This window comes from Scyliorhinus canicula, chromosome 23 (assembly GCF_902713615.1).
Source record: "Scyliorhinus canicula chromosome 23, sScyCan1.1, whole genome shotgun sequence".
NCBI lineage: Eukaryota > Metazoa > Chordata > Chondrichthyes > Carcharhiniformes > Scyliorhinidae > Scyliorhinus > Scyliorhinus canicula.
In genome coordinates this window covers 4,577,898-4,604,419 of record NC_052168.1, presented here as the reverse complement: position 1 = coordinate 4,604,419, position 26,522 = coordinate 4,577,898, and the positions used below count along the sequence as shown (strand labels likewise).

General features: G+C 50.3%; 1 protein-coding gene across 1 annotated transcript in view; it reads left to right on the top strand.

The window, feature by feature from the left end:
- LOC119956283 (ras-related protein R-Ras2-like) overlaps nucleotides 1-9,623 on the top strand; it is a 31,171-nt gene extending 21,548 nt beyond the window's left edge. Inside the window, exons 2-6 of the mRNA XM_038783364.1 lie at nucleotides 1,436-1,523; nucleotides 2,801-2,903; nucleotides 5,227-5,335; nucleotides 5,491-5,609; nucleotides 9,154-9,623. Coding sequence (XP_038639292.1) covers nucleotides 1,436-1,523; nucleotides 2,801-2,903; nucleotides 5,227-5,335; nucleotides 5,491-5,609; nucleotides 9,154-9,241 — 507 coding nt within the window. The 3' untranslated portion in view covers nucleotides 9,242-9,623. The remainder of the gene's footprint in view (nucleotides 1-1,435; nucleotides 1,524-2,800; nucleotides 2,904-5,226; nucleotides 5,336-5,490; nucleotides 5,610-9,153) is intronic.
- The last annotated feature ends 16,899 nt before the right edge of the window (nucleotides 9,624-26,522 follow it).

Sequence of the window (26,522 nt, the reverse complement as noted above, 5' to 3'; positions counted from 1 at the left end):
AGAGTACTTCATTGGTTGAACAGCTCTTTGGAATCATGGAATTTACAGTGCAGAAGGAGGCCATTTGGCCCATCGACTCTGCACTGGCCCTTGGAAAGAGCCCCCTACCTAAGCCCACACCTGCACCCCATCCCTGTAACCCAAGTAACCCCACTTAATCTTTTTTGGACACTTAAGGGCAATTTATCATGGCAAATCCACCTAACTTGCTCATCTTTGGACTGTGGGAGGAAACCGGAGCACCCGGAGGAAACCCACGCACACACGGGGAGGATGTGTAGACTCCGCACAGACAGTGACCCAAGGTGTGAGTCGAACCTGGGACCCTGGAGCTGCGAAACAATGGTGCTAACCACTGGGCTACCGTGTCGCCCTTTTAGGCTGACTCGAGTCTATGAAATGCCGCTTTAAAATGCGAGCTTCCCTGAATAGATGTTCGCTTGCTACGGTCTGTGCTGTGTATCGTACTGTTTGGCCGTTTGTGCTCGGGGCCGGGTGTGGAAGGTGGCGTGCTTATCCAAGTAGTACGTGGCAGCCATTCTTTTGTGAATCAGGTATGAAATTGGGACGAGAGATCACGTTTTGTGATATTTTGAACACCTTGGTTGCATGGGCCAGTATCGATGTGTCAAATGTTGCCGTTGGATCACTAGTTCGGAATGTCTGAACGATAGGGGCTGGTCTAGCGGCTGGTTTAGCTCACTCTGCTAAATCACTGGCTTTTAAAGCAGACCAAGGCAGGCCAGCAGCACGGTTCGATTCCCGTACCAGCCTCCCCGGACAGGCGCCGGAATGTGGCGACGAGGGGCTTTTCACAGTAACTTCATTGAAGCCTACTCGTGACAATAAGCGATTTTCAATTTTTTCAATACCGATGATGAGCTAGTCAGTCCTGGGGAACGCAATGGGCTCTCTTTTCCCCCTGCCCTGTTGGTAGCTCCTTCTACCAGGGGATCGGCTATCGGGATGTGTCGCCCGCGTCTGACTCACTCTCACACCCACTGTCGCTTGTCTGCCATCGGCCTGTGACGTCCGTCATCCAACCCACCCCTAGGCCGCCGACTCCTCTTTCCACCGCCCTCCACTTTCCCCTCTCGCCGAGATCTCTGCCGCTTTCCAGCTCTGATCCAAGTGGCTGAAATACTGAGGTTTCCTTCTCTGGATGTCAAAGAGTCCTTTTTGTTCTTGCGATTTCAAACACCTCTTTGCTGGTCTTGTGGAGTGGAAATGGAATTTTAGACGTGGGAATTAGGGTTAGCATGTTCATTTCAAAGGCACATTTCTCGCACAGAACTTTATTTATTGTCCAGGTTTCTGAGGTATCTGAATGTCGTGTCTTGTGAGGTACCCCCCCCCCTCCCCAACCCGGTTACAAAGCTTGTGTTTTCTTGTTGCTATGGGGTTCAATTCATTTGCTGTTTTCTTTTGATTCCAGTCCTATTTTGTATCCGATTATGACCCAACCATTGAGGACTCCTACACCAAGCAATGTGTCATCGATGATCGGACGGCAAGACTAGACAGTAAGTTGCACGGGTTGTGTGATGCATAAGCCCTTCGCTAGCCTGAGTACGGACTGCACAGCTCTCCAGCACAACTCACGTTGGATGTTTTCACAACAGTGACTCCCCCGGTCACGCCAGCGATTGGTATTTGTATAGCACCTTTTTACATAGCAATACACCCCCCACCCCCACCCCCACCCCCCGAGGCACATCGTGGGACTGTCAGCGAATATAATTTGACGCCAGGTCATAAGAGAGAATGGGCGATGAGCTTGGCCCAAGAGAGACTTTGATGGAGGAGAGCGAGAGGCAGGGAGGTGTGTGGAGGAGACCTCCCGAGTTTGGGGACTTGGCAGCTGATGGCACAACTGGCAACGGTCAGGATGGAGGAAGCGGGTGTTGCACGAGCGGCCAGGATTTAGAGGGGCGCAGAGATCGCACGGGGTCATGGAGGTGGTGATAGATGGGGAAATGGCCATGGAAGGATTGGGGGACACACTTGGTAAATTATTTCTAACGCTGCTCTTGGAAGTAATCTAAGCGCTTGAGCAGTCCTGAGTGGGGTGTCTAAGTGTAGGTCTCTGGGGTATTTATATTCCAGCGTGTCTATGCATGCAAGTTGGCATTTGTATTTTGTGCCCCCCCCCCAAAGAAAACCTTCAAAAAGTCACCAAGCCCTACTGGAATTATTTTCTGGATTCCAGGCACCCTTTCTGTTTAATCCAGGCTCAACTACTGAACACGTTTCTGTACGGGCTTGCTCACGACGAATGACCACGTGTATGGGTCACCGCAGAACTTCTGGCCCTCGGACAAGGAGAGGTTTGAGGGGGGGGGGGGGGGCGGCAGTTGAGGGAGGAGGGAAAGAAGGAAAATCCTGCCTTCAAGGTAGGAGGATGGGTGGGAGCGAGCGAGTGAGCCAAGATGTAGAGATTTGAACGAGGCATTCGGGCTCAGACTTGCTTATAAGCCCCAACTGGGCAACGGTCTGTTAGTTATCGAGGAAGGTTCCGGTGTGGTCCCAGCACCTCCTCACACGACGCATAGCTTAACCATGAAAGAATTTTAATTCTGTCAGTATGGGGTAACTTCCTCGGCTGTAACCATGGAAACTTGTGTTTGAAACTTGCCTGTGCTGGCATGAGCTGTGTAAACTTGTGCAAAGGATCCTGCAGACGCGAATCTGTTCAATTATTGTCTAATGAGAGAATATCCTTTACTGCTCACCTCATTTCGTCTTGGATGACTTCTTTCTCCCCCCCCCTCTCACTTTCCTACTCTTTGTGTTTTTAAAGTTTTGGACACTGCTGGGCAAGAGGAATTTGGAGCAATGAGGGAACAGTACATGCGTTCGGGCGAAGGCTTCCTTCTCGTTTTCGCCATCAATGATCGGGGGAGGTAGGACGTTCGTTAACTATCTTCGTATAAAAACGTTACACCGAGTTTCTCCAATGACCTGTTTGGTCAGCGAGGTGACCACTTTTACTCATTAAGGTAAAGGCGTTAAGAGTTGCCCCCTTGTTGGGTAGAGATAGATGGAGAGGCTTAGCCAGGTGTCCCCCCCACCCCGGGGGCGGCGCTGTGGTTAGCGCTGTTGTCTCATGCCACCGAGGACCCAGGTTCGATCCCGGCCCCGGGTCATTGTCCATGTGCAGAAGATGCAAACTCCACATGTCTGCGTGGGTCCAGCCTCCGCAACCCAACAAGATGTGCAGAGTAGGGCAGTACGGTGGCCTAGTGGTTAGCACAACCGCCTCACGGCGCTGCGGTCCCAGGTTCGATCCCGGCCCTGGGTCACTGTCCGTGTGGAGTTTGCATATTCTCCCCGTGTCTGCGTGGGTTTCGCCCCCACAATCCAAAAATGTGTAGAGTAGGTGGATTGGCCACGCTAAATTGCCCCTTAATTGGAAAAAATAATTGGGTAATCTAAATTTAAAAAAAAAAAAAAGATGTGCAGAGTAGGTGGATTGACCACGCTAAATTGGCCCGGAAATTGGGGGGAAAAATAAATTGGATGCTCTAAATTTATTTTTAAAAAGTATATATAATGCTCCGTTTGAAAAGGGGTTGGAAGATTTTTAGAAATTCTTTCATGGGGTACGGGCGTCACTAAGCAAGGCCAGCAATTGTTGCCCATCCCTAATTGCCCTCGAGTCTCAATTCAGAGTCAACCACATTGCTGTGGGTCTGGAGTCACACGTAGGCCAGACCGGGCAAGAACGGCAGATTTCCTTCCCTAAAGGAAATTGGTGAACCCAACGGGTTTTTACAACAATCAACAATGGTTTCGTGGTCATCATTTAGTCTTTTTTAATTCATTCCTGATTTTTGTTTTATTGACTTCAAATTCCAACATTTGCCGTGGGGGGGATTTGAACCCATGTCCCCAGAGCATTACCCTGGGTCTCTGGATTACTAGTCCAGTCAGAATACCAGTGCGCCGCTGCCTCCTCTAATGATTCTCTGAATAATTTTAAAGGGGTGGGCAAACGGTGGCCATATCATTGGGCGGGTAATCCAGAGGCCCAGGCTTAAGACTCCAGAATTCAAATCCCACCACGCAGCTGGTGGAATTTAAATTAAATTAATCAATTTTGAAATATAAAAGATAGTCTCGGTAACGGTGGCCATGGAACAGCCATTGATTGTTGTCAAAGCCGATCTGGCTTTCCCTTCGGTGAAGGAAATCTGCCGTCCTTGCCCGGTCTGGCCTGTCTCCAGACCCACAAGTGACGTGGTTCATTCGATGCAGCTCTCTGAAATGGCCGAGCGAGCCGCTGGGTCCGAGGGCAATTGGGCAGGGGCGACAACGCCCACATCCCATCGAATAATTTTTAAAAGAGTTACCCGAGGACGAGGAACTGACCGGATTAAACAAAAAGGGTGTAGGGCTAAGCACAGCTGCTCTTTCATAAGGGGCCAGCACTGACAAATGGCCTCACCTCTGTACGTCGATTCTATTAAATAAACCAGAACATTAGATTTGGGTTCCCAACTCTGGTTGACCAGATTCCTGGAGGCCTCCTCGATCGCGCGAGCATTTCCAATCGCATGACGGTATACCGCCAGCCACGCTCCACACTCTTGCCGTGGTCCCCATTCAATTGAAAAGACGTGTCACTCAACTGATTCTTGATCCCGTCTTTTTTCCCTTTGCCCCATTGCTCAGTATTACAGCTGATAAACAAGGTTTCAAATCACTCCAGTTGTTTCTGGTTTTTACCCCTGACTGGGGGGATTGGGAGGGGGGGTAGCCTCAATTCTAGTTGCCCCAGTGCCAGTTGCCACCCACTGATCTCCGCTGCCTGTGTTTGCGTGTGATGTTTGGCAAGGACAGGATCGGGCTTGTTGAGCGATGCCGCCTCCATCCACCCTTTCTACTAATTCATCTGCCTGCGTTCGTACATATAGGGCAGCTAGCTGGGTAAGATTCCGGAGAGTGAGCGGCGTCGTGGACCCGACTTGGGAATGAGCTTCAGCAAAGCGAGGGAGATTGGGAAATGTTGTTCTTTGGAATCGTGTCTGATTGTTCCACCAAGGCTTCCGTTTGCAGTTGGCCACCTGTAGGTCCAACAGTCCTCATTGTCCTTAGACTCCCTTCACCACCCAGACTCGCAGCAGCTACAGGGGGGGGGGGGGGGGGGGTCCACCATCTCCCGAGCTTACTGGATGATAAATGCCCGGCCGGCAACCATTCAATAATAAATCCCCTCTTTTTCAGTTTCGACGAGATCAGTAAATTTCACCGTCAGATTCTCCGCGTGAAGGACCGAGATGAATTTCCCATGATCCTCATTGGGAACAAAGCCGACCTTGAGCACCAGCGACTGGTGAGTCTCGCGTGGGGGCCAAGGTTCGTGCGTGTGCGTGCGATGTGGGGGGGGGGGTGGAGGGGGTCCGTGGGTGGGTGAGGTCCAGGAGTGGTGGTGTGGGTTGCTGTTTTAATAAATAACCCCCCCCCCCTTGCCCTGTGCTCTCACTGTAGGTAACAAAAGAAGAGGCCGACAATCTCGCAAGGCAGCTGAAAGTGACCTACCTGGAGGCCTCTGCAAAAATCCGATTGAATGTAGACAATGCGTTTCACAACTTGGTGCGGGCAATACGGTAAAGCTACTTATTCACTCTCTCGGAAGGAAGCTATACCAGCCGTTACTGCCAATGGATCAACTCGTCACATCCAACAACAAGTTGCATTAGTGCCTTTAACTTAGTAAAACATCCTAAGATGCCTCCCGAGTGTCCTCGAACCACTTTTAGACACCGAGGGGTTAAGTGCGGCAGATGAGCGAAAGCTTGTCAAAGTGTATGTGTTTTATGGAGCATCTTCAAGGGAGTGAGAGGGGCTGAGAGATTCAGGGAGGAAATTCCAGAGTTTGGGGGGGGGGGGGGTGGGGGGGGGGGGTGTCCTTGGGCAGCTGAAGCCACTGATGGTGGAGAGATTTAAAATTGGGGATTCTCAATGGGGCAGAATTGGAGAAATGCGGGGCTGGGTTAGCAGGAGGGCTTTGAAAACGAGGATGTGAATTGGGCAGAGCGTAGAGAGGCCAACATTCTTCATATCGCACAAGAGCTCCCATCCATTCAATCGCCAATGGGACGGAGCCACTGTTGTGTGGATAAACATACGAGGGCATCCTTTGCATGTGACAAACTCAGAACGTTTCTGAGCAGTGTTGCTGTGTATTCCTCTTTCTTCAGCTTGAGGAAACCTTGGGTTCTTGTTGATCTGTATTAAAGATGCAGATTGGTAGAACTTTAGCGTTTCAGGTTAACACCTCTCTGTTTCCACGCTTCCTCTCTCCACTTTTACACAAAATATTTTTATTAGGGTATTTAAAAGATTTTATAATAATAACATTAACAATGGCATCAGCATGGTATAATAAACATTTCCATCCCCATCCCAATTTTCTCACACCCCAACCATAAAACAACAATCTGACCCTCTTTCTCTCTCTCTCCCCACCCACCCCCCGAAAATTATAATTTTCCCCGAGAAAGTCAATGAATGGCTGCCAACTCCGGGTGAACCCGACCATTGACCCCCCCTTAAGGCGAACTTCATCTTCTCGAGACTGAGAAACCCAGCCATGTCACTAACCCAGGTCTTTACACTCGGGGGCTTCGAGCCCCTCCACATTAACAAGATCTGCCTCTATGCTACCAGGAGGGGCAAAGGCCAGGACGTCGGCCTCTTTCGCCCCCTGAACTCCCGGCTCTTCCGATACTCCAAAGATCACTACCCCCGGACTCGGCACCACCCGTGTTTTTAGCACCGTGGACATTGCCTCAGCGAAACCCAGCCAAAACCCTCTAAGCTTCGGGCATTCCCAAAACATGTGGACATGATTTGCTGGGCTTCCCGCGCACCTCGCACCTCTACCCCGAAAAACGTGCTCATCCTAGTCATGTGCGCCCGGCGGACTACCTTAAATTGTATCAGGCTGAGCCTGGCACACGATGAGGAGGTATTAACCCTGCTTAGGGCATCCGCCCATAGACCCGCCTCTATCTCTCCTCCTAGCTCGTCCTCCCACTTGTCCTTAAGCTCCTCCACCGGAGCCTCCCCCTCCGAAAGCTTCTGGTAAATATCTGAAACCTTCCCCTCTCCCACCCAGGTACTGGAGACTACTCTATCCTGTACCCCCATGGCGGCAGCAGCGGAAAGGCACCTGCTTTCTCGGGACGTCTCGCACCTGCAAAATACCTAAACCCATTCCCTGCTGGCAATTCAAATTTATCCTCCAAAGGATTTCCAGCTGGGGAAGCTCCCGTCTCTAAGTCAATCCACATCCTTCTAATTGTTCCCTTTGCCATCTCCGGAACGGCAGCGCCAATCCATCCTCCCCCCGACTGCGCTCCAGCAACACTTTCTTCACTCGTGGGGTTTTATTCGCCCCCACAAAGCCCAAAATAATCTTATTCACCTGCTTGAAAAAGGCCTTCGGGATGAAGATGGGGAGGCACTGAAAGACAAACAGAAATCTGGGCAGGACCGTCATTTTCACGGTCTGTACCCTCCCCGCTAGTGATACTGGGAGCATGTCCCATCTCTTAAAGTCCCCTTCCATTTGTTCTACCAACCGGGATAGGTTTAACCTGTGCAGTGCCTCCCATTCCCGAGCTACCTGGATTCCCAGATATCGAAATCTCTTCCCTACCATTCTAAGCGGCAGCTCTCCCAGTCTCTTCTCCTGCCCTCTTGCCTGGATCGCGAATATCTCGCTTTTCCACATGTTCAATTTATACACCGAAAAATTACCAAAATTCCCCCAAGGTTCCCCCATCCCCTCCAATGGGTCTGAAATGTACAAGAGCAGGTCATCTGCGTAGAGCGAGACCCGGTGCTCCACCCCCCCTGAACCAGCCCTTTCCAGTTCCTAGAGGCTCTGAACGCCATGGCCAATGGCTCTATGGCCAGAGCAACCAGCAGCGGGGAGAGGGGGCACCCTTGCCTCGTCCCTTGGTGTAGTTTAAAGTACCTCAGCTGGTTCGTGTACACACTCGCTACTGGTGCCTGACAGAGCAACCGCGCCCAGTCAATAAAGCCCTCACCAGGGCAGCACGGTGGCACAGCGGTTAGCATTGCTGCCTACGGCGCTGAGGACCCGGGTTCGAATCCCGGCCCTGGGTCACTGTCTGTGTGGAGTTTGCACATTCTCCCCGTGCCTGCGTGGGTTTCACCCCCACAGCCCAAAGATGTGCAGGTTAGGTGGATTGGCCACGCTAAATTGCCCCTTAATTGGAAAGAAATATTTGGCTATGCTAAATTTAAATAAAATAAAGCCCTCACCAAACCCAAACCTTCCCAGCGCCTCCCACAGGTAATTCCACTGCACCCGATCAAAACCCTTCTCCGCATCCATCGCTACTACTACATCCGCCTCCTCTCCTTCTGAGGGCATCATAATAACATTTAAAAGCCTTCGAACATTGTGTTTGAGTTGCCTGCCCTTTACAAATCCCGTCTGGTCTTCCCTTATCATCCTGGGACACAGTCCTCTATCCTTGTGGCCAATATCTTAGCCAGCAGTTTGGAGTCCACATTCAGTAGAGAAATCGGCCTGTATGACCCGCATTTCTCCGGATCCCTCTCCCGTTTCAAGATCAATGAGATCGAGGCCTGCGACATTGTTCGGGGGAGGACTCCCTTCTCTCTTGCTTCATTAAATGTCCTCACCAGCAGTTGGCTCAATATCTCTGAAAACGTCCTATAGAATTCCACTGGGTAGCCGTCAGGCCCCGGGGCCTTGCCCGACTGCAGGCCCTCCAGCCCCTTGATTATTTCCTCAATCTCAATTGGGGCTCCCAGCCCCTCCACCAGGTCCTCCTCCACCCTCGGGAACTTCAACTGATCCAGAACTTGCCCCATCCCCTCCACCCCAGCCGGGGGTTCCAACTCGTATAATTGACTATAAAAGTCCTTAAACACCTCGTTCACCCCCGCTGGGTCCAGGACAGTATTCCCGCCTCTACTTTACCCAATCTCCCTGGCTGCCTCCCTTTTCCTGAGCTGGTGCGCCAACATTCTGCTTGCCTTTTCCCCGTACTCATAAATCCTTGCCTTCCTCAACTTTTCCCCCTCTCTCCACTTTTAACGGTCGAGTGCCTTGACTCCTTTTATTTCTTTCCCCCCCCTTCCCTGCAGGAAATTTCAGGAGCTTGAGAGTCCGCCCAGCCCCCAACCCAAGACATCGAAAGGAGAGTCCAGCGGCTGTCCGTGCGTTCTCATGTGAGGCCTCTCCGTTTCTTCTGGCAGCGAGTTAGCTTTGCTCCGAGCTGCCCCTGGCGAATTTGGTTCTCTTCTCCTTCCTCCACAGCGTCAACTGACTTCACTCTCCCTTGCATCGAGAAGGCATCACGGAATGACTGAAGACTTGTCCTCCTGTTCTGAATGACTTGTAGAACTCGGTCAAAGGGCCAAGGGCCCACTGCTGGACTTGCAGCTGACTTGTCTTTTTTTTTGATTTGTTGTCGTGTGTGTGTATGTATGTGTGTGTGTACGTGTGTTTGTGTACGCGTGTGTACATATATATATTATATATAAAAAAAGCCTCTTCTAAAATGCAATCTTCCTTTTTAGTGTAATGGTGGGACCCAGGGGTGCTATTTTGGAAAATGGTCGCTGGGTGTGGGGTGGTGGTGGTGGTGGTGGTGGTGGTGGTTGGGGGTGATGGTGGTGATTGGGGGTGGGGTGGTGGGGGGGGTGGAGGGGGGTGGTGAGGGGATGGAGGGATGGAGGGATGGAGGTGTGGAGGGATGGAGGGATGGAGGGATGGAGGGATGGGAGGGAGGGAGGGAGGAGGGAGGAGGGAGGAGGGAGAGGGAGGGAGGGGAGGGAGGAGACCATATATGCTGAGGTCTATCTTGCCCTACTGCAATTGACACTACTGGTGTGGGTGGTTAATCGTGTGTAACTTGTCTTTGTCGAGGGGAGTGTACTAAAACCTCGCCCTTCGCGAGAGCGTGCAGTTATTGTACAGAATAGACACGTCCAATCAGCAGGGAATGGGTCCAGAAGACTGCTGACCAGGATTAGGTGATGAACGATTGGCCATCTCCCCCCCCCCCCCCCCCCCCCCCCCCCTCCCCCGCCCGCCTCCGGACTTGGCTGGTTCAGATACAAAATTAACTTGGGATCAACTCTTAGTGGAACAGAGGATTAGAGAGAGGCTTGCTGGACCCAACCATTCCATCCTTAACCCAAGAGTGCTTAACACCAGCCGTTCACACCAGCTGGATGTTCTGGTCCTGCCGATGGAGCACCCCCGCCATGGGGGGGGGGGGGGGGGGGTGCAGACAATGGGAAACCCCGTTGATAGACGGCGGGACCAGAGGATTCCGCCGGCAGCCAGTAGAGGGCAGCCTCCCGCCACACCGAAACACGTGGGCGGGTTGGGCAGAAAACCCGGCCCTGGGTGTCTGAAATGATTGCACTGCCACCATCAGTGCTTCACTTCAAAAGGAGAGTTGTGGGCGCTCCCAGGTCCAGACAGGTCCCTGGTTTGATGGTGCTCAGTGCCAGGCTGAATGTTGGCCAAGGATGTTCTGGGGACAGGGGCAGACCGCTTGTCCTCTGCTTCTCGGGACAGAACGCTCTGTACCTGGTGATTGGCGGGGGAGTATATTGGGGGATCAAGATTTGCTTCGTATAAGGGGGGGTGATCACCATGTGCAGTCGACGTAGAGGTACCTTTTTTGCTTCAGTTATCACTGAGGGAGTGTGGATCTGGGGAAGGGGTGAGCTGCCCCGGTCCTGTGACCCATGACGATCTCATCCTGAATTTCTGTGTCACTTCCATGTTCAACCGTTGCGTGGTGCTGACATTGCCAGTCAGTTAATGCACATGACATGGACCTTTTCACTGCCCGTTCAACCCAGTGCTGCTGCTATTTGCTGTGTTAACCTTCTTCTGTGCAACAGGGCCAGTTTGGGCTGCTGGTTTTCAGAAATTGGCTCAATGTTCTTCTGTGATTTGACCATTGAGGATTTTTCTGTGCCAGTTGTCTATTCCCCACCTCAGTGTACCGTACACCCGTCCATCGGTTACCCTGCAGGTTTCATTCATGTACTGAACCTCTTCTCGTCTCCCCATTCCATGGAGGGGGGGGGGGGGGGGGGGGGGCAAGATGCTTCCCAACCCCCACCCCCCACCTCCTCGGACACGGTGTCATAGAATCCCTACAATGCAAAAGGAGGCCATTCAGCCCATCAGAGTCTGCACCGACCCTCCGCAAGGGCACCCGAACCTAGGCCCACTCCCCCACCCTATCCCCCTAACCCCACCAAACCTTTTGGACACTAGGGGCAATTGATCACGACCAATCCACCTAACCCGCGCATCTTTGGACTGAGAGAGGAAACCGGAGCAGCCGGAGGGAAACCCACGCAGACACGGGGAGAACGTGCGGACTCCACACAGACAGTGACCCGAGGCCGGAATAGACCCCGGGTCCCCGGCGCGGAGAGGCAGCAGCACCAATAACTGTGCCACCGCGCTGCCCAATCGTGCTTCTCCGTTACTGTTTGTACTCTCCAGGCCGCGATTTTATTTCCGTTGCTCTCCCCTGATGATCCAACAGAGGCTGCAAAATCCGAATGACTGGACAGGTCAGTGGGGAGTCTCTCAGTGCAAATTCCAGGCATTCCTGGACTATCTTTTAAGCAACATCTTGAGGTCTGCTGAGCTTCAGGGCAATGCGATTTGTTTGCTTGCGCTCCTAAAACCAGTCTCTCCGTTGGCCAACGTAAAACCAAGTGAGTAACAGTTGGCTATGTGATGTCAATGCCTAGATGCACGGTGTACACACATTAACCTTTCGATGCCTTTGTTGGCAAAATGTGTATCCCCAACCCCGTGTGAATGCTTCATCTTGTTGCTGAATGGTGAGAAATATTAAGTAAATGTACATGGGTAAAGTGCATTTTTTTTGTGTTCAAGGTGTTTTGTTTTTTTTAAACTGAAAGCGGTACATGAGCAGTTTGTATTGGACAACACTTGGTGTATGTCGGCATTCACAGTGGCATGGCAACAGTCTCCCCACAATCACTACAGACTCCTACCGGCGGCGATTATGGGGGACGGTCGTACATTTCTTGATTCACGGAAAGGGTCCAACTTGCCGCCGGTGACCCTAGCTGACCCCCTGATGGTCAGAAGTGTCCCACCTTGGGGAGTAGGCGAAGAACGAAATTCCCCTCCAGGTCCTAGACATTGGGACGCCCTCAAGTGGTTGAGTAGGCAGCTTCCTTTCTTTCGCATGGTGGGGTTCTTTCTCACTGGCTGCCAGTTCAGCTAATGACTGGAGCCGTCCTGCATCAATGTCCCTCTCCAACCTTCCCCCCCCCCCCCCCCCCCCCCCCCCCCCGAGGTTTTTTTCATCATAACAACAAAACCTCGAAATTTGGAAATCTCCCAAGTTTTAAAAATTTTTTAGAGTACCCGATTATTTTTTTCCAATTAATGAGCAATTTAGCCTGGCCAATCCACCTACCCTGCGCATCTTTGGGTTGTGGGGGGGTGAGACCCACGCAGACACGGGGAGAATGTGCAAACTCCACACGGACAGTGACCCAGGGCCGGGATTCGAACCCGGGTCCTTGGCGCCGTGAGGCAGCAGGGCTAACCCACTGTGCCACCGTGCTGCCCCAAGGAAATCTCCCAAGTTGAGGAACAATTGGTCAAATTACCAATTGAAGGTGGGTTCATCAATTCTTCGGCTCCCCGACGCACTCGGGCATTCACTCTTAGGCGCACGCACTCATTTGCGCACATACACACACACACCCAGTCAGGCTCTGATAATTCCTTTCTAGTGGAAAGTGAGCACATTCCAGAGGTGCAGTGCGGCAGTAAAACTGTCTCCAACAATTCTGCGGAGAGCAGCTTTAGGTTGAATCCAGGGTTCTCCCACGTGCGAGAGGCGGGCTGTGAGAAATTGCTGCCTCCTGTGTGTCTGAGGTATGCGCCAGTCTTCTGCAATGTTCACCCCTTTTTCTCTCATTCTTTCCCCCCCCCCCCCCCCCCCCCCCCCCCCCCCCCCCACCCCCCCCGGCCCACCACCACCTTGGCACAATAAGATGGGGAGCTCTCCTCGCCATGATGAGAAGATACAACTCCACTGTCCTGTTTCTGCAACAGCATTTACAGCCTTCTTGCACAGTGACTGTAAGTGGTGTTCGCTGCTCTCTGCCTGTATAATTTTAATCATTTGCCTTTATTGTTAGATACTGGCTTTTAATGTACAGTTAGAGGTACAATGTGTTTACTGGCTGGGGCATCGTCCCCTCACTGTAAATGTTGGTTCAAAATAATTAAGTACATTTTTAATATACTTTATCTGCTTGTATTATGTAACTGTTGTAGGGATAATTAATGTGTATCCCAAGGAGAGATTAAAGTTCAACTCTTTTTTTTTAAAAAAAAAAAGGTATTGCGTGCATTTCTGATCGCCACACCATAGGAAGGATTTGACTGCACTCGAGAGAGGGTGCAGAGGAGATTCATCAGGGTGTTGACTGGCGTTTCAGTTCAGCTGTGAGGAGAGGCTGGTTAGGATGGGATTGTTTTCCTTGGAGCAGAGAAGACTGAGGGGGGACCTGATCAAAGGTGCGTGGAATTATGAGGGGCATCAATAGGGTAGACAGGAAGAAGCTTTTCCTCTTCGTAGAGGGGTCAATAAACAGGGGGTGTAGATTTAAGGTCGGGGCAGGAGATTTGAGGAAAAACGATACAGCACAGGGCTAAATCGCTGGCTTTGAAAGCAAACCAAGGCAGGCCAGTAGCACGGTTCAATTCCCGAACCAGCCTCTCCGAACAGGCCTCCCTAAACAGGCACCGGAATGTTGCGACTAGGGGCTTTTCACAGTAACTTCATTTGAAGCCTACTTGTGACAAGCGATTTTCATTGCATTTTAGCGAGGCTGTTTAGCACAGGGCTAAATCGCTGGCTTTGAAAGCAGACCAAGGCAGGCCAGCAGCACGGTTCAATTCCCGTAACAGCCTCCCCGAACAGGCGCCGGAATGTGGCGACTAGGGGCTTTTCACAGTAACTTCATTTGAAGCCTACTTGTGACAATAAGCGATTTTCATTTTTCATTTCATTTTCACCCAGAGAGTGGTGTGAGGCTCACTAGCTTAAAGGGTGGTGGAGGCGGGAACCCTCACCGCAATGAAGGAGATTTTAGATGACCACTTGAAACATCATAGCAGACAAGGCTACGAGCTAAGTGCTGGAGAATGGGATTGGAACAGATTACAAGGGGGCACAAGTCCAAGGTGAGGGGGGAAAGGTTCAGTGGAGATGTGCGGGGATGTTTATTTACACAGGGTGGTGGTGGCCTGGAATGTACTGCCAAGTGAGGTGGTTGAGGCAGATACATTAGCGACCTTTTAAGCCTGATCTAGATAGACACATGAACAGACGGGGTATAGAAGGATACAGGCGGGTGGCCGTGATAGGATACGTGATTGGCACAGGCTTGAAGGGCCGAAGGGCCTGTTCCTGTGCAAAACTGTTCTTTGTTCTTTTGTTCTAGGTGCTGGATTCCTGGTGCATATACGATGGGCTGAATGGCCTCTGTACTGTTAAACTCTGACTCTAATTCATTCATGGGATGTGGGCCGGGCCAGCATTTATTGTCCATCCCTTCAACTGAGTGGTTTGCAGAGGGTCTGGAGTCACCCATAGGCCAGATCAGCAAAGGATAACCGATTTCCTTCGCTAAAGCAGCGGGATTTTACAACAATCGACGATGGTTTCACAGACGTCATCGTCATCAACATTCCAGTTTTTGAATTCAAATTTCACAATCTGCTGTGGTGAGATTCGAACCCAGGGTCCCCAGAGCTTTGCCCGGGGTCTTTGGATTACTAGTCCACCTCTCCCAGAGGAAGACCCATTAACGTTGGGAGCCTCGTAGAAAATCTCAACGTGTGACGGCCACCATTCATGTTGACAGTTTGACTTCACCTTGATATGTCAGAACCTTCTCTCTGCTTCGCTTTTGTTTTTTGGAAGGTGGTCGGGCCCTTTTAAGAGCAGACTGAATAACCTGATGCTCTTTGCCTTTAGCGCAATAGGTCTTCCTTTTATCATCTTCAGGAAGAATGATCTCCTGCGCCACCTACTGGTCCTACCCCAGCGGTTCTCACTGGCCACCACAAAGAAAAACAAGACATCACAATTTATGGAAGCTATAAATATTTTGCGAGTTAAATGCAATAAATTCCATATTTTCTTAAAATTATGCATTGCAGAAACAAAACCATAAAAATTATAAAATTAATAGGACAAGAAAAGAACATTATTGAAACGCTCCAATATGTTATAAAGTCATCACAACCTTCCAGAATCTTACTTATCTTGCATTAATTGCTTGGCAGTACAGAGATAAAGTATTGCTTAATAAAGAGATGTGCTGTTGAAGCTTTTTGCCTTGCACTCACCAGGTTATATCGTCAGTCGGGCTCTCAGTGCAGCTCGCTTCCATGCACTAGAAGCTACATATGTTCACACACACGGCCCTGCCCGCTGCAGACAGATGGACCATGTCCACACGTTGCGCCTTTTTAAACTAAGCAAATGCTTGGGGACAGCCCTTCCCTGCTTCATTCTCCGTGACAATGCTTTGACCAATCAGAGCCTACTTGTCCGGTTTTAATTTCAACAATAATAATCTTTTATTGTCACAAGTATGAAGTTACTGTGAAAAGTCCCTAGTCGTCACGTTCTGGCACCTGTTCGGGTAAGCTAGTACGGGAATTGAACCCGCGCTGCTGGCCTTGTTCTGCATTACAAACCAGCTGTCTCGCCCACTGAGCTTGGCAGTTAACTGTTCCCTGGTTCATTCTCCATGGCAATGCTTGCACCAATCGGAGTCCACTTGCCAATCAATCAGCACCCTCTCCTTGTGCCGTATAAATTCCCTTTTGAGATTTGGTTTCCTTGCAAATCTGTTCTGATGATCGCATGGTTAAAAACCTTCAGCGGCCTCTTTTCATCAATTATCTTGCATCGATATTAATTGAAGAACATCAACAGGAACATAAAATCTTGCTCGTGAAACTGCGCTGTTGTTGCTGGTGCTAATAGATGATCAAACCTGCCTCTTCATCTACCACTCGATATTCCTCCCATGAAAGTTGTGAATTACTGAAGCCATGTTTTTTGACAATGTTATATCTCTTTATTGCCACAGAGAAAAGGTATGGAGGTACCCAAACTCTTAAGATTCTTATAAAACACGACCAGAGGTTTATTAAGGATGATGCTCACACCATCAAGACATTGATTTGCTCAAAGACCGGGTAAAGACTCCTCTGATGTCACAACACACCACATGATGCATAAGCAGCAGGAATGTATTCCTGGATACATAACACCCCTCCACCATTACTTCATTAGTGCCTCAACAGCAATTAACATTTATACAAATTTCCTCATGCATAATTTTTATACATGTATACAATTCAATAAGACAGTCTCTGGTAGATGTCTATCCCTTTTTGGTGGAGTTCGGAGTTTTTGAACTTGGCTACTTGTGACATTGTAAGTGTCCTCATTCCTTTCTGTTGATGCCACTTCTTGAGTCATTTCAGCATATGTCAAGATAGGCATCGAAAAGTCCTCAGAAACAGAATCGGAACAATCTAAAGATGTGCAGGTTAGATGGATTGGATTTGCAGGTTAGGTGGAGTTACAAGGATAAGGCAAGGGAGGTGGGCTGGGATAGGCTTCTACTCCAGTGCAGGCTTGCTGGGCCAAATGGCCTCCTTCTGCACTGTAGTGACTCTATAGTCTATGATTCTATGACCACTGTCTTTGGTCTCTGTTCCAAAGTAGAGCTCTCTAGATATTCTAAAGGAAGAACCTCTTGGGAAGTTTCTGCAAACTCACTTTGTGCAGCGAGTAACTGATCAGCCTGACGTCGCCAAACTCTTTCATCGTCCACCCTGAGGATGTATGATATTGGACTTGTCTACACTAGGATCATAACTGCTACCCATTTATCATTGGTGATGTAATCCCTAGGTAACGCTCTCTCTCTGATTGAATACTGGCTTTTTAGACATTTTCTCCCTCAGAAATTTGTGCGTCTTGTTGGCATTTGACAATCTCTGAAATATCAGGTGGAGTTAACAAATAAAACTCTGATTGTAGCTTCCTTTTGACCAACAGCATTGCCGGTGAACTTTGCATGGCAGCATGTACAGTGTTCCGATAAGATGTTGGAAATTTTTTTACTCTTGGTAATGTTCCCTGGTCCTTCAATGCTTTGATAGAATGCTTTAAGGATTACCCAAAACCTTCAGCCAATACAATAGTTGCTGGATGATATGGAGCAACTCGATATGTATTCTGTTACTTTTCTCCTTTGAAGTAAACGGCGTACCATTATTATTAACAATCAGCTGGCACGGAGGGGCAGTGGTTATCATAGAATTTACGGTGCAGAAGGAGGCCATTCGGCCCGTGGAGTCTGCACCGGCCCTTGGAAAGAACACCCTACTTAAGCTCACACCTCCCCCCTATCCCAGTAACACCACCTAACCTTTTTTGGACACTCAGGGCAATTTAGCCTGGCCAATCCACCTAACCCGCACATCTTTGGACTGTGGGAGGAAACCGGAGCACCCGGAGGAAACCCACGCAGACATGGGGAAAGGTGCAGACTCCGCACAGACAGTGACCCAAGCTGGGAATCGAACCTGGGACCCTGGAGCTATGAAGCAACTGTGCTAACCACTGTGCTACCATGCCGCCCTTAGCACTGCTGCCTCACGGCGCCGAGGACCCGGGTTCAATCCTGGCGCCGGATCACTGTTTTGGTGGCGTTTGTACATTCTCCCCGTGACTGCGTGGGTCTCAGGGTAGGTGCATCGGCCAGGCTAAATTGCTCCTTAATTGGAAAAAGAAGTAATTGACAATCTGCTCCAGTGTTTCAAACATTGCAAATACTTTGTCTAGTTGTTCAATGTTCTGCTCTGTCATCGCTGGCTTGATTATCGTGACAACTGCCCATTTCGAGTCTGCGTCCACAATCACGAAGAACATGTGACCATCACGTGGGCCAGTATAATCGATGTGTATTCTCTGCTAAGGCTGGGTGGGCCAATCCCATGGACGTAATGATTGGCATTGCTGAACTTTCTCTTCAACTTGAGCCACTAACCCTCTCCACCAAAAATAACTGTGTGCCAATTCCTTCATCCTCACCACACCAGGATGTCCCTCATGCTGTTGGGCAAGGGCTCCACTACGTTTGCACGTTCTCCCCGTGTGTGCGTGGGTTTCCTCCGGGTGCTCCGGTTTCCTCCCACAGTCCAAAGATGTGCGGGTTAGGTGGATTGGCCGCGCTAAATTGCGCCTTAGTGTCCAAAAAGGTTAAGTCGGGTTACTGGGCTACGGAGATGGGGCGCTCTTTCCAAGGGCCGGTGTAGACTCGATGGGCCGAATGGCATCCTTCAGCACTGTAAATCCCATGATTCTATCTGTCTACTTGTGGTTGTGGTCTCACTCATCACAAAGCTGACTAGAGAGGGGCAAATTCTGGAGACTGTTCTGGGGTTTTCCTTTTGGGTGGTCTGTGTTCAATAATTCCCTTTTTTTGTAAAATCGACAATGTGCTGCTGATGAGTTTGGAGGATTAATGAATGGTGCCCATGGGATCGGAGTGAATGAGCAGATGTAGTTCTCCCTTCGCCAGCAGAGGGTAGGCTGTCTCAACCAATGGGAAGAACAAGCAAGACTGTTAATACATTCGCAGTGACCCTTCCAGGCGGCTGTTGAACGCGGTGCTGACCCCGGGGGAGGGCCGGGTTCCGGAGATCATACTTTTGCTTGGTTAGAACATAGAACATAGAACGGTACAGCACAGAACAGGCCCTTTGGCCCTCGATGTTGTGCCGAGCAATGATCACCCTACTCAAACCCACGTATCCACCCTATACCCGTAACCCAACAACCCCCCCCTTAACCTTACTTTTTAGGACACTACGGGCAATTTAGCATGGCCAATCCACCTAACCCGCACACCTTTGGACTGTGGGAGGAAACCGGAGCACCCGGAGGAAACCCACGCAGACACGGGGAGGACGTGCAGACTCCACACAGACAGTGACCCAAGCCGGGAATCGAACCTGGGACCCTGGAGCTGTGAAGCATTTATGCTAACCACCATGCTACCGTGCTGCCCTTTAAGCACGGGTAGTGGATCTACCTGTTCGCGATACTAGGGAATATTGGGTTGGACGGGGCATCGTAGCGTGGGTGCGGCTGTTTTATGCAGCCCCATTTGCCAGTGTTTGCACTAACAGAGTGACTTCTGAGCCCTTTCGTCATTACCAGGACACGAGGCAGGGATGTCCGATGTCTCCTCTGCAGTTTGAGTTGGCAATAGAGACGCTAGCCACGGCGTTGAAGACTTCGAAAGCTTGGGAAGGAATAGTTAGAGGAGATGTGCAGCATAGTCATAATCTTTACTGTCACAAGGGCAGCACAGTAGCATAGTGGTTAGCGCAGTCGCTTCACAGATCCAGGGTCCCAGGTTCGTTTCCCCGCTGGGTCACTGTCTGTGGGGAGTCTGCACATTCTCCACGTGTCTGCGTGGGTTTCCTCCGGGTGCTCCGGTTTCCTCCCGCAGTCCAAAGACGTGCAGGTTAGGGCGATTGGCCATTCTAAATTGCCCTAAGTGTCCAAAAAGGTTAGGTGAGGTTACTGGGTTACGGGGATAGGGTGGAGGCATGGGGCTTAAGTAGGGTGCTGTTGCCAAGGGCCGATGCAGACTCGATGGGCTGAATGGCCTCCGTCTGCACTGTAATCTCTATGATACTATGGTTCTAAGTAGGCTTTCATTAACACTGCAATGAAGTTACTGTGAAAAGCAGCAGGGTAGCACGGTCGTTAGCACTGTTGCTTCACAGCGCCAGGATCCCAGGTTCGATTCCCAGCTTGGGTCGCTGTCTGTGCGGAGTCTGCACGTTCTCCCCGTGTCTGCGTGGGTTTCCTCCAGGCGCTCCGGTTTCCTCCCACTGTCCCGAAAAACGTGCTGTTCGGTGAATTGGACATTCTGAATTCTCCCTCCGTGTATCAGAACAGGCGCCGGAGTGTGGCGACTAGGGGGATTTTCACAGTTACTTCATTACAGTGTTAATGTAAGCCTATTTCTGACAATAAAATTATAAAAAAGTCCCTATCTCTTTGTGGTTGGGATACCGAGGCAGAAAGGTGGGCTTGGTTAGTTTGGGTATTTTGGGGGTGCAGATAGCAAGGGACTGGGGGATCCTCCGGCGGTTAAACCACACGTGTCTGGTAGGGACGGCTATGGCAGCCCTGCACAGATGGGACGGTCTCTGACTATCCATGTCGAGCCGAGTGCAATTGGTTAAGGTGAATACCCTGCCGAGATTTTTATTGTTATTTCCGTGCCTCCCGGTGTTCCTGCCTAAGGCGGCCTTCAGAGAGATCGACCGGCTGGTGACTGGATTTATTTGGGTGGGTAAGGCCCCGAGGATCAGGAGGGTGGGACCGAGGAAACACTCGACTACACCGCTAGTAACCATGTTAAAAATGTGAAGGCAACTCCGTTAATATTTTAATTTGGAGGCTGCCTCGAGGCGAGCTCCCATCTGTGCAAACCAGCTATTTGAGATGGGTAGGCTGGATGTGAGGTTTAGGGAATGGAAGGAAAGGGGGTTGGAAAAGGTGGGAGATTTCCTTTTGGAGGGTCGATTCGTCAGCCTCGGGGAGCTGAAGGAGAAATCTGGGCTTACGGGCGCCGAAGAGTTCCGGTATCTCCAGGTGCATAGCTGGGTCAAAAGGTCCAGCCTTCCCGGCGAAGCAGCTTTCTGCCGCGCCCGAGCCGATTCTATCCTGCTCGGGGTCGGAGGTGGCCAGTGCGGTTATACCAGCGGAGAGTGGGAGAGGAGACGGGCTCGGCTGAGGATGTGCAGGCAAAGTGGGAAGAGGAGCTGGGGCCGATCACGGAGGAGGAGGATTGGAGCGAGGCACGGAGGAGGGGTGAACGCGACCTCGTCCTCTGTGAGGCTGAGTCTGGTCCGGCTAAAGGTCGTGTTCCGAGCCCACCTCACGGAGGCCAGAATGAGTGGGTTTTTCCATGGGGTGGAGGATAGATGTGTTCGGTGTTCAAGGGGGCCGGAGCACCACCCGCACGGGTTCTGGTCGTGCTCAAAGCTGGTGAGCTTCTGGAGGTCCTTTTCTGACACTGCGTTGCCCACTGATGGCGATTTCCGGGGTTTCGGATGTGCCGGAGCTCTGGATGGGCACGGGGGGCAAACGTGTTGGCCTTTGCCTCGCTTGTCACAAGGAGACAGATCCTTTTGGGCTGGAGATCGATTACACCGCCAAGCGCCTTGGCGTGGCTTGGTGACTCCATGCAGCGCCGGCCCTAGGGTTGCTGGCGCCCCGGGCAAGCTGAACTTCAGCGCCCTTCGGGGGGGGGGGGGGGGGGGGGGGCGGGGGCGGGGCCGAGGGGGGGCGAGGTCGGTGGGCGGACGGAGGGGAGGACGGGGGGGGGGGCGGAGGGGGCCGCCCTGGGGGAGGGCGGCCACCGCGCATGCGCTGGTTGGCACCGGCCCAACTGCGCATGCGCGGGACCCGAGTCTCTGGTGCCCCCTAGCACATGGCGCCCCTGGCGACTGCCCGAGTTGCCGGTACCTTGGGCCGGCCCTGACTCCATGGAGTTTTTGCACCTCAACAAGGTCACATTTGCCGTGAGAGGGTCGGTGAACATAGAACATGAAAATGAAATGAAATGAAAATGGCTTATTGTCACGAGTAGGCTTCAATGAAGTTACTGTGAAAAGCCCCTAGTTGCCACATTCCGGCGCCTGTTCGGGGAGGCTGGTACGGGAATTGAACTGTGCTGCTGGCCTGCCTTGGTCTGCTTTAAAAGCCAGCGATTTAGCCCAGTGTGCTAAACCAGCCATACAGTGCAGAAGGAGGCCAATCGGTCCATCGGGTCTGCACCGACCCACTTAAGCCCTCACTTCCACCCTATCCCCGTAACCCCTCATAGCCTTTTTTGGACACTAAGGGGCAATTTAGCATGGCCAATTCACCTAACCTGCACATCTTTGGACTGTGGGTGGAAACCGGAGCACCCGGAGGAAACCCACGCAGACACGGGGAGGACGTGCAGACTCTGCACAGACAGTGACCCAAGCCGGGAATCGAACCTGGGGCCCTGGCGCTGTGAAGCCACAGTGCTAACCACTGTTCTACCATGCTGCCCACCGTGAAAGGGTTTTACCGTAGATGGCGGCTGTTTATAATGCATTTTAAAGAGTTGGTCACTGTTAGGTGTTAGGGGAGGGGGTGGGTGATCGGGTGGATGGGGAGGGTTTAGTGGTGAGGTTATAGTAAGTGGAAGTAATGGGTGGGGGACGCTTACTGTTTAGTTGTTATTCTCTGTTATTGCATGTTTCGTATAAAAATCGTTAAAAATTACAATAAAAATATTTCCAACAAAAAAACAGTGACTCTTCCAATGTGATTGAGTTATCAAGATCCCTACATTACTGAAAAACTTCAATATTAGAGAGCGAACCAGAGGAAGAAATTGGCAGAGCACGGCTAAGAAGGAATAACTTGTATTTATATAGAACCTTTCATCACCTCAAGGTATTCCAAAGCACGTTACAACCAATGTAGCTCTTTGAAGTGTACAGAGTTACGATGAGGATATGCTTTTATTTGGAAAAAAAACTTTCTAATTTTTTAATGCACTGGATTGAACAAAAAAACAATGAATTGTAATCCTGTTAAGGCAATGAAAATCTGTCAGCCTCAATGTACGATCTGCGTTCCACTCAAGTGGGATGAAAAGGGAACAGGCAGCCAAATCTCCCCGAGGAGTGTGGAAGACCCCTTGCCCTGTTGGCTTCCACACTATCCTGGAACTCCTCAAACCTTCCGGAGCCGAGACATCAGAACACAATTAGCCAGTCTACAAAATGACAATGACTGCGCTGCGGCAGAGAGGGTAAGAAAATTCCTCTGGAATATACAGCCTGCAGGACTTTGAAGAGCTGTTCAAAGATCACCAGGAGAGATCAGAATGTTGCGCTGAAAGGCTACAAAGAATCTGCCCCCCTCCGCCAGGATTTGCCAAGTAACCATCCTGAGAAGAGTAACCTGTTGTAAACCAAGATCTTTTGGGAGTAACATGTGGAAATCTGCTCCATACAGCTTTCGCCCAGAGACACGACTGAGCAAAGTGGCCACAATGTGGAATTGCTGCATCGAGACCAGCCACTATCTCTTTGATTGTTTTTCTTCTTCAAATACTGTAAAAGATCTTTGAAGTCTTATTCTAACATCTGTGCAAGTGTGTGCGCGCATGAACATGTGTGTGTGCGTGTGTGAGTGTGCGTGTGTGAGTGTGTGAGTGTGCGTGTGTGTGTGTGTGTGAGTGTGTGCGGGTGCCCGGGGAACCTGTGTGACCTATGAATGATGGTCGCGATTTACCCAGTTTTTTTTAAATTCAGGAAGTAGTGTCAATAAACCTTTCTTGTTCTGTGTTTAAACTGAGGAAACCTTTCTGGCTAATTCTTGAAAGTGTACATTGTTATATTACTCTTCTGGTAATATATCTCATTACTCTTTGCTTCTCATCCAGAATGATCTGACTGTGTGCTTCTGAAGACACCACGAGTCTTCAACTTAAAGCAAACTAATTTATTGAGTAACAATTGATTAATATTGAGTTTGCACACCCTACAGAACTATAACTAGTAATCAAGTAATTTATATTAAAGTATTAACTATTTCAAACTAGGAGCAGCACGGTGGCGCAGTGGTTAGCACTGCTGGCTCACGGCGCTGAGGTCCCAGGTTCGATCCCGGCCCTGGGTCACTGTCTGTGTGGAGTTTGCACATTCTCCCCGTGTCTGCGTGGGTCTCACCCCCACAACCCAAAGATGTGCAGGTTAGGTGGATTGGCCAGGCTAAATTGCCCCTTAATTGGAAAAATTCTAAATTTATTTTTAAAAACTATTTCAAACTACACGTGTTAAACTATGCTACGATCTATCTATCTTACACTCTACTATCTAGTCACTCCTGGTTGGAAGAGAGAGAGAGACCAAGATCCTCTAGGTGATCTTATTTATAGTGGGGTCCAGTGGTGCCCTCTAGTGGTTCTGTTACATTGAGATGGAATAATTAACCCCATAGTTACCTACATACATATTATTACATACATAATGGGACTCGTGCAGTATTGGCAAAGCCCACTCCCGCCAAACTCACAGAAAGCCTTGTTTTGGTCAGATTTGGACCAGTAGGATAATGAGTCATTTATTGCCCCTCCTCAGGCAGCTGTCACTGTTGTAACATCCGAGGCTCGGCATTCAACTTCGCGCACAGTAAGATCCCACGAGCAGCAATGCGGTGACGACCAGTGTTTTGGGGCCTTCGTTAGAGAGGAAATTCTGGCCCAGGACGCCAGACAGTATGCCCCTGCCTTTTCCGAACAGTTCCAAAGAACAAAGAACAAAGAAAATTACAGCACAGGAACAGGCCCTTCGGCCCTCCCAGCCTGCGCCGATCCAGATCCTTTATCTAAACCTGTCGCCTATTTTCCAAGGATCTACTTCCCTCTGTTCCCCGCCCGTTCATATACCTGTCTAGATGCATCTTAAATGATGCTATCGTGCCCACCTCTACCACCTCCGCTGGCAAAGCGTTCCAGGCACCCACCACCCTCTGCGTTAAAACCTTTCCACGCACATCTCCTTTAAACTTTCCCCCTCTCACCTTGAAATCGTGACCCCTTGTAATTGACACCCCCACTCTTGAAAAAAGCTTGTTGCTATCCACCCTGTCCATACCTCTCATAATTTTGTAGACCTCAATCAGGTCCCCCCTCAACCTCCGTCTTTCCAACCTTTCTTTAAAGCTAGCACCCTCCATACCAGGCAACATCCTGGTGAACCTCCTCTGCACCCTCTCTAATGCATCCACATCCTTCTGGTAATGTGGCGACCAGAACTGCACGCAGTATTCCAAATGTGGCCTAACCAAAGTCCGATACAACTGTAACATGACCTGCCGACTCTTGTACTCAATACTCCGTCCGATGAAGACAAGCATGCTGTATGCCTTCTTGACCACTCTATCGACCTGCGTGGCCACCTTCAGGGTACAATGGACCTGAACTCCCAGATCTCTCTGTACATCAATTTTCCCCAGGACTCTTCCATTGTCCATATAGTCCGCTATTGAATTAGATCTTCCAAAATGCATCACCTCTCATTTGCCTGGATTGAACTCCATCTGCCATTTCCCTGCCCAACTCTCCAATCTATCTATACTTTGCTGTATTCTCTGACAGTCCTCCTCACTATCCGGTGGAATCTTCACATGCACCTGGGAGGGCAGACAGGGTCTTCTTGGTCTGACATCCCACAGAAGAGGAAAAGAACTTCCAACAAACCCAGAACCTTCAGACCCAGCATCAAGACTGCCATCAACAGTACCAGGGCTGACAACTCTGAATAGGACTTTCTTTTTTTTTAAAGTGTCTCAAAATTGGCTCCCAAAAACGCTACAGCCGCAATCTAAATATTGGCAGAGGGAGTGCAGCCGGCTAATTTTAACCCCATTGATAAAACTGTCTTCAGTGGAGGAGAAGGAGGAACATTGAGAGATCTGTGAGCCGGGGTGCTGGGAGTGTTGGCTGAATGTTTAACTGGTGTCAGTCATCAATCATCAATCGCTAGTTAATCAGTGCAGGAAAGTTCCACAGGAAGGTGAGCTGAACAGTGTCACGTACTGAGCATGCCATTTGCAAACAACTCTTCAAGCACCAGCTGATATTCTGTGTGTACGTGTGTTTTATTGTCCATTTATTTTACCTTATATCGATTCCAACCAAAAGCTTAGCTGAAAGTTTGTTTTAAAAAAGGGGGGGGGGGGAAGATAAACCAGGGGCCCAACAGTTTAACCTTGGTGATGGGGAAGCTTTGAGAAACAAGAGTTTAGGGCAAAAATTAATAGCCGCGAGGGTTATTTAAAGAAAGTCAACATAGGCCCGTGCAGGGCGAAGATGGTCTCACTCACTTGCTGGGATTGTTTTGGTGAGATTGATAATGCTGTTGACGCAGAGGACATGGATTTCCAAAAGCTTTTGGTAGGGTGCCGCACATCCCTAACAAACATTGGAAAGGGCACCCTACCTAAGCCCACACCTCCGCCCTATCCCCGTAACCCAGCAACCCTACCTAACCTTTTTTTCTTTGGACACTAGGGGCAATTTAGCACGGCCAATCCTCCTAACCTGCACATCTTTGGACTGTGTGAGGAAACCGGAGCACCCGGAGGAAACCCACGCAGACACGGGGAGAATGTGCAAACTCCACACAGACAGTGACCCAGCCGGGAATCGAACCCGGACCCTGGAGCTGTGAAGCAACTGTGCTAACCACTGTGCTGCCATGCCCCCTACGATACAATAATGTGGAGATGCCGGCGTTGGACTGGGGTGAGCACAGT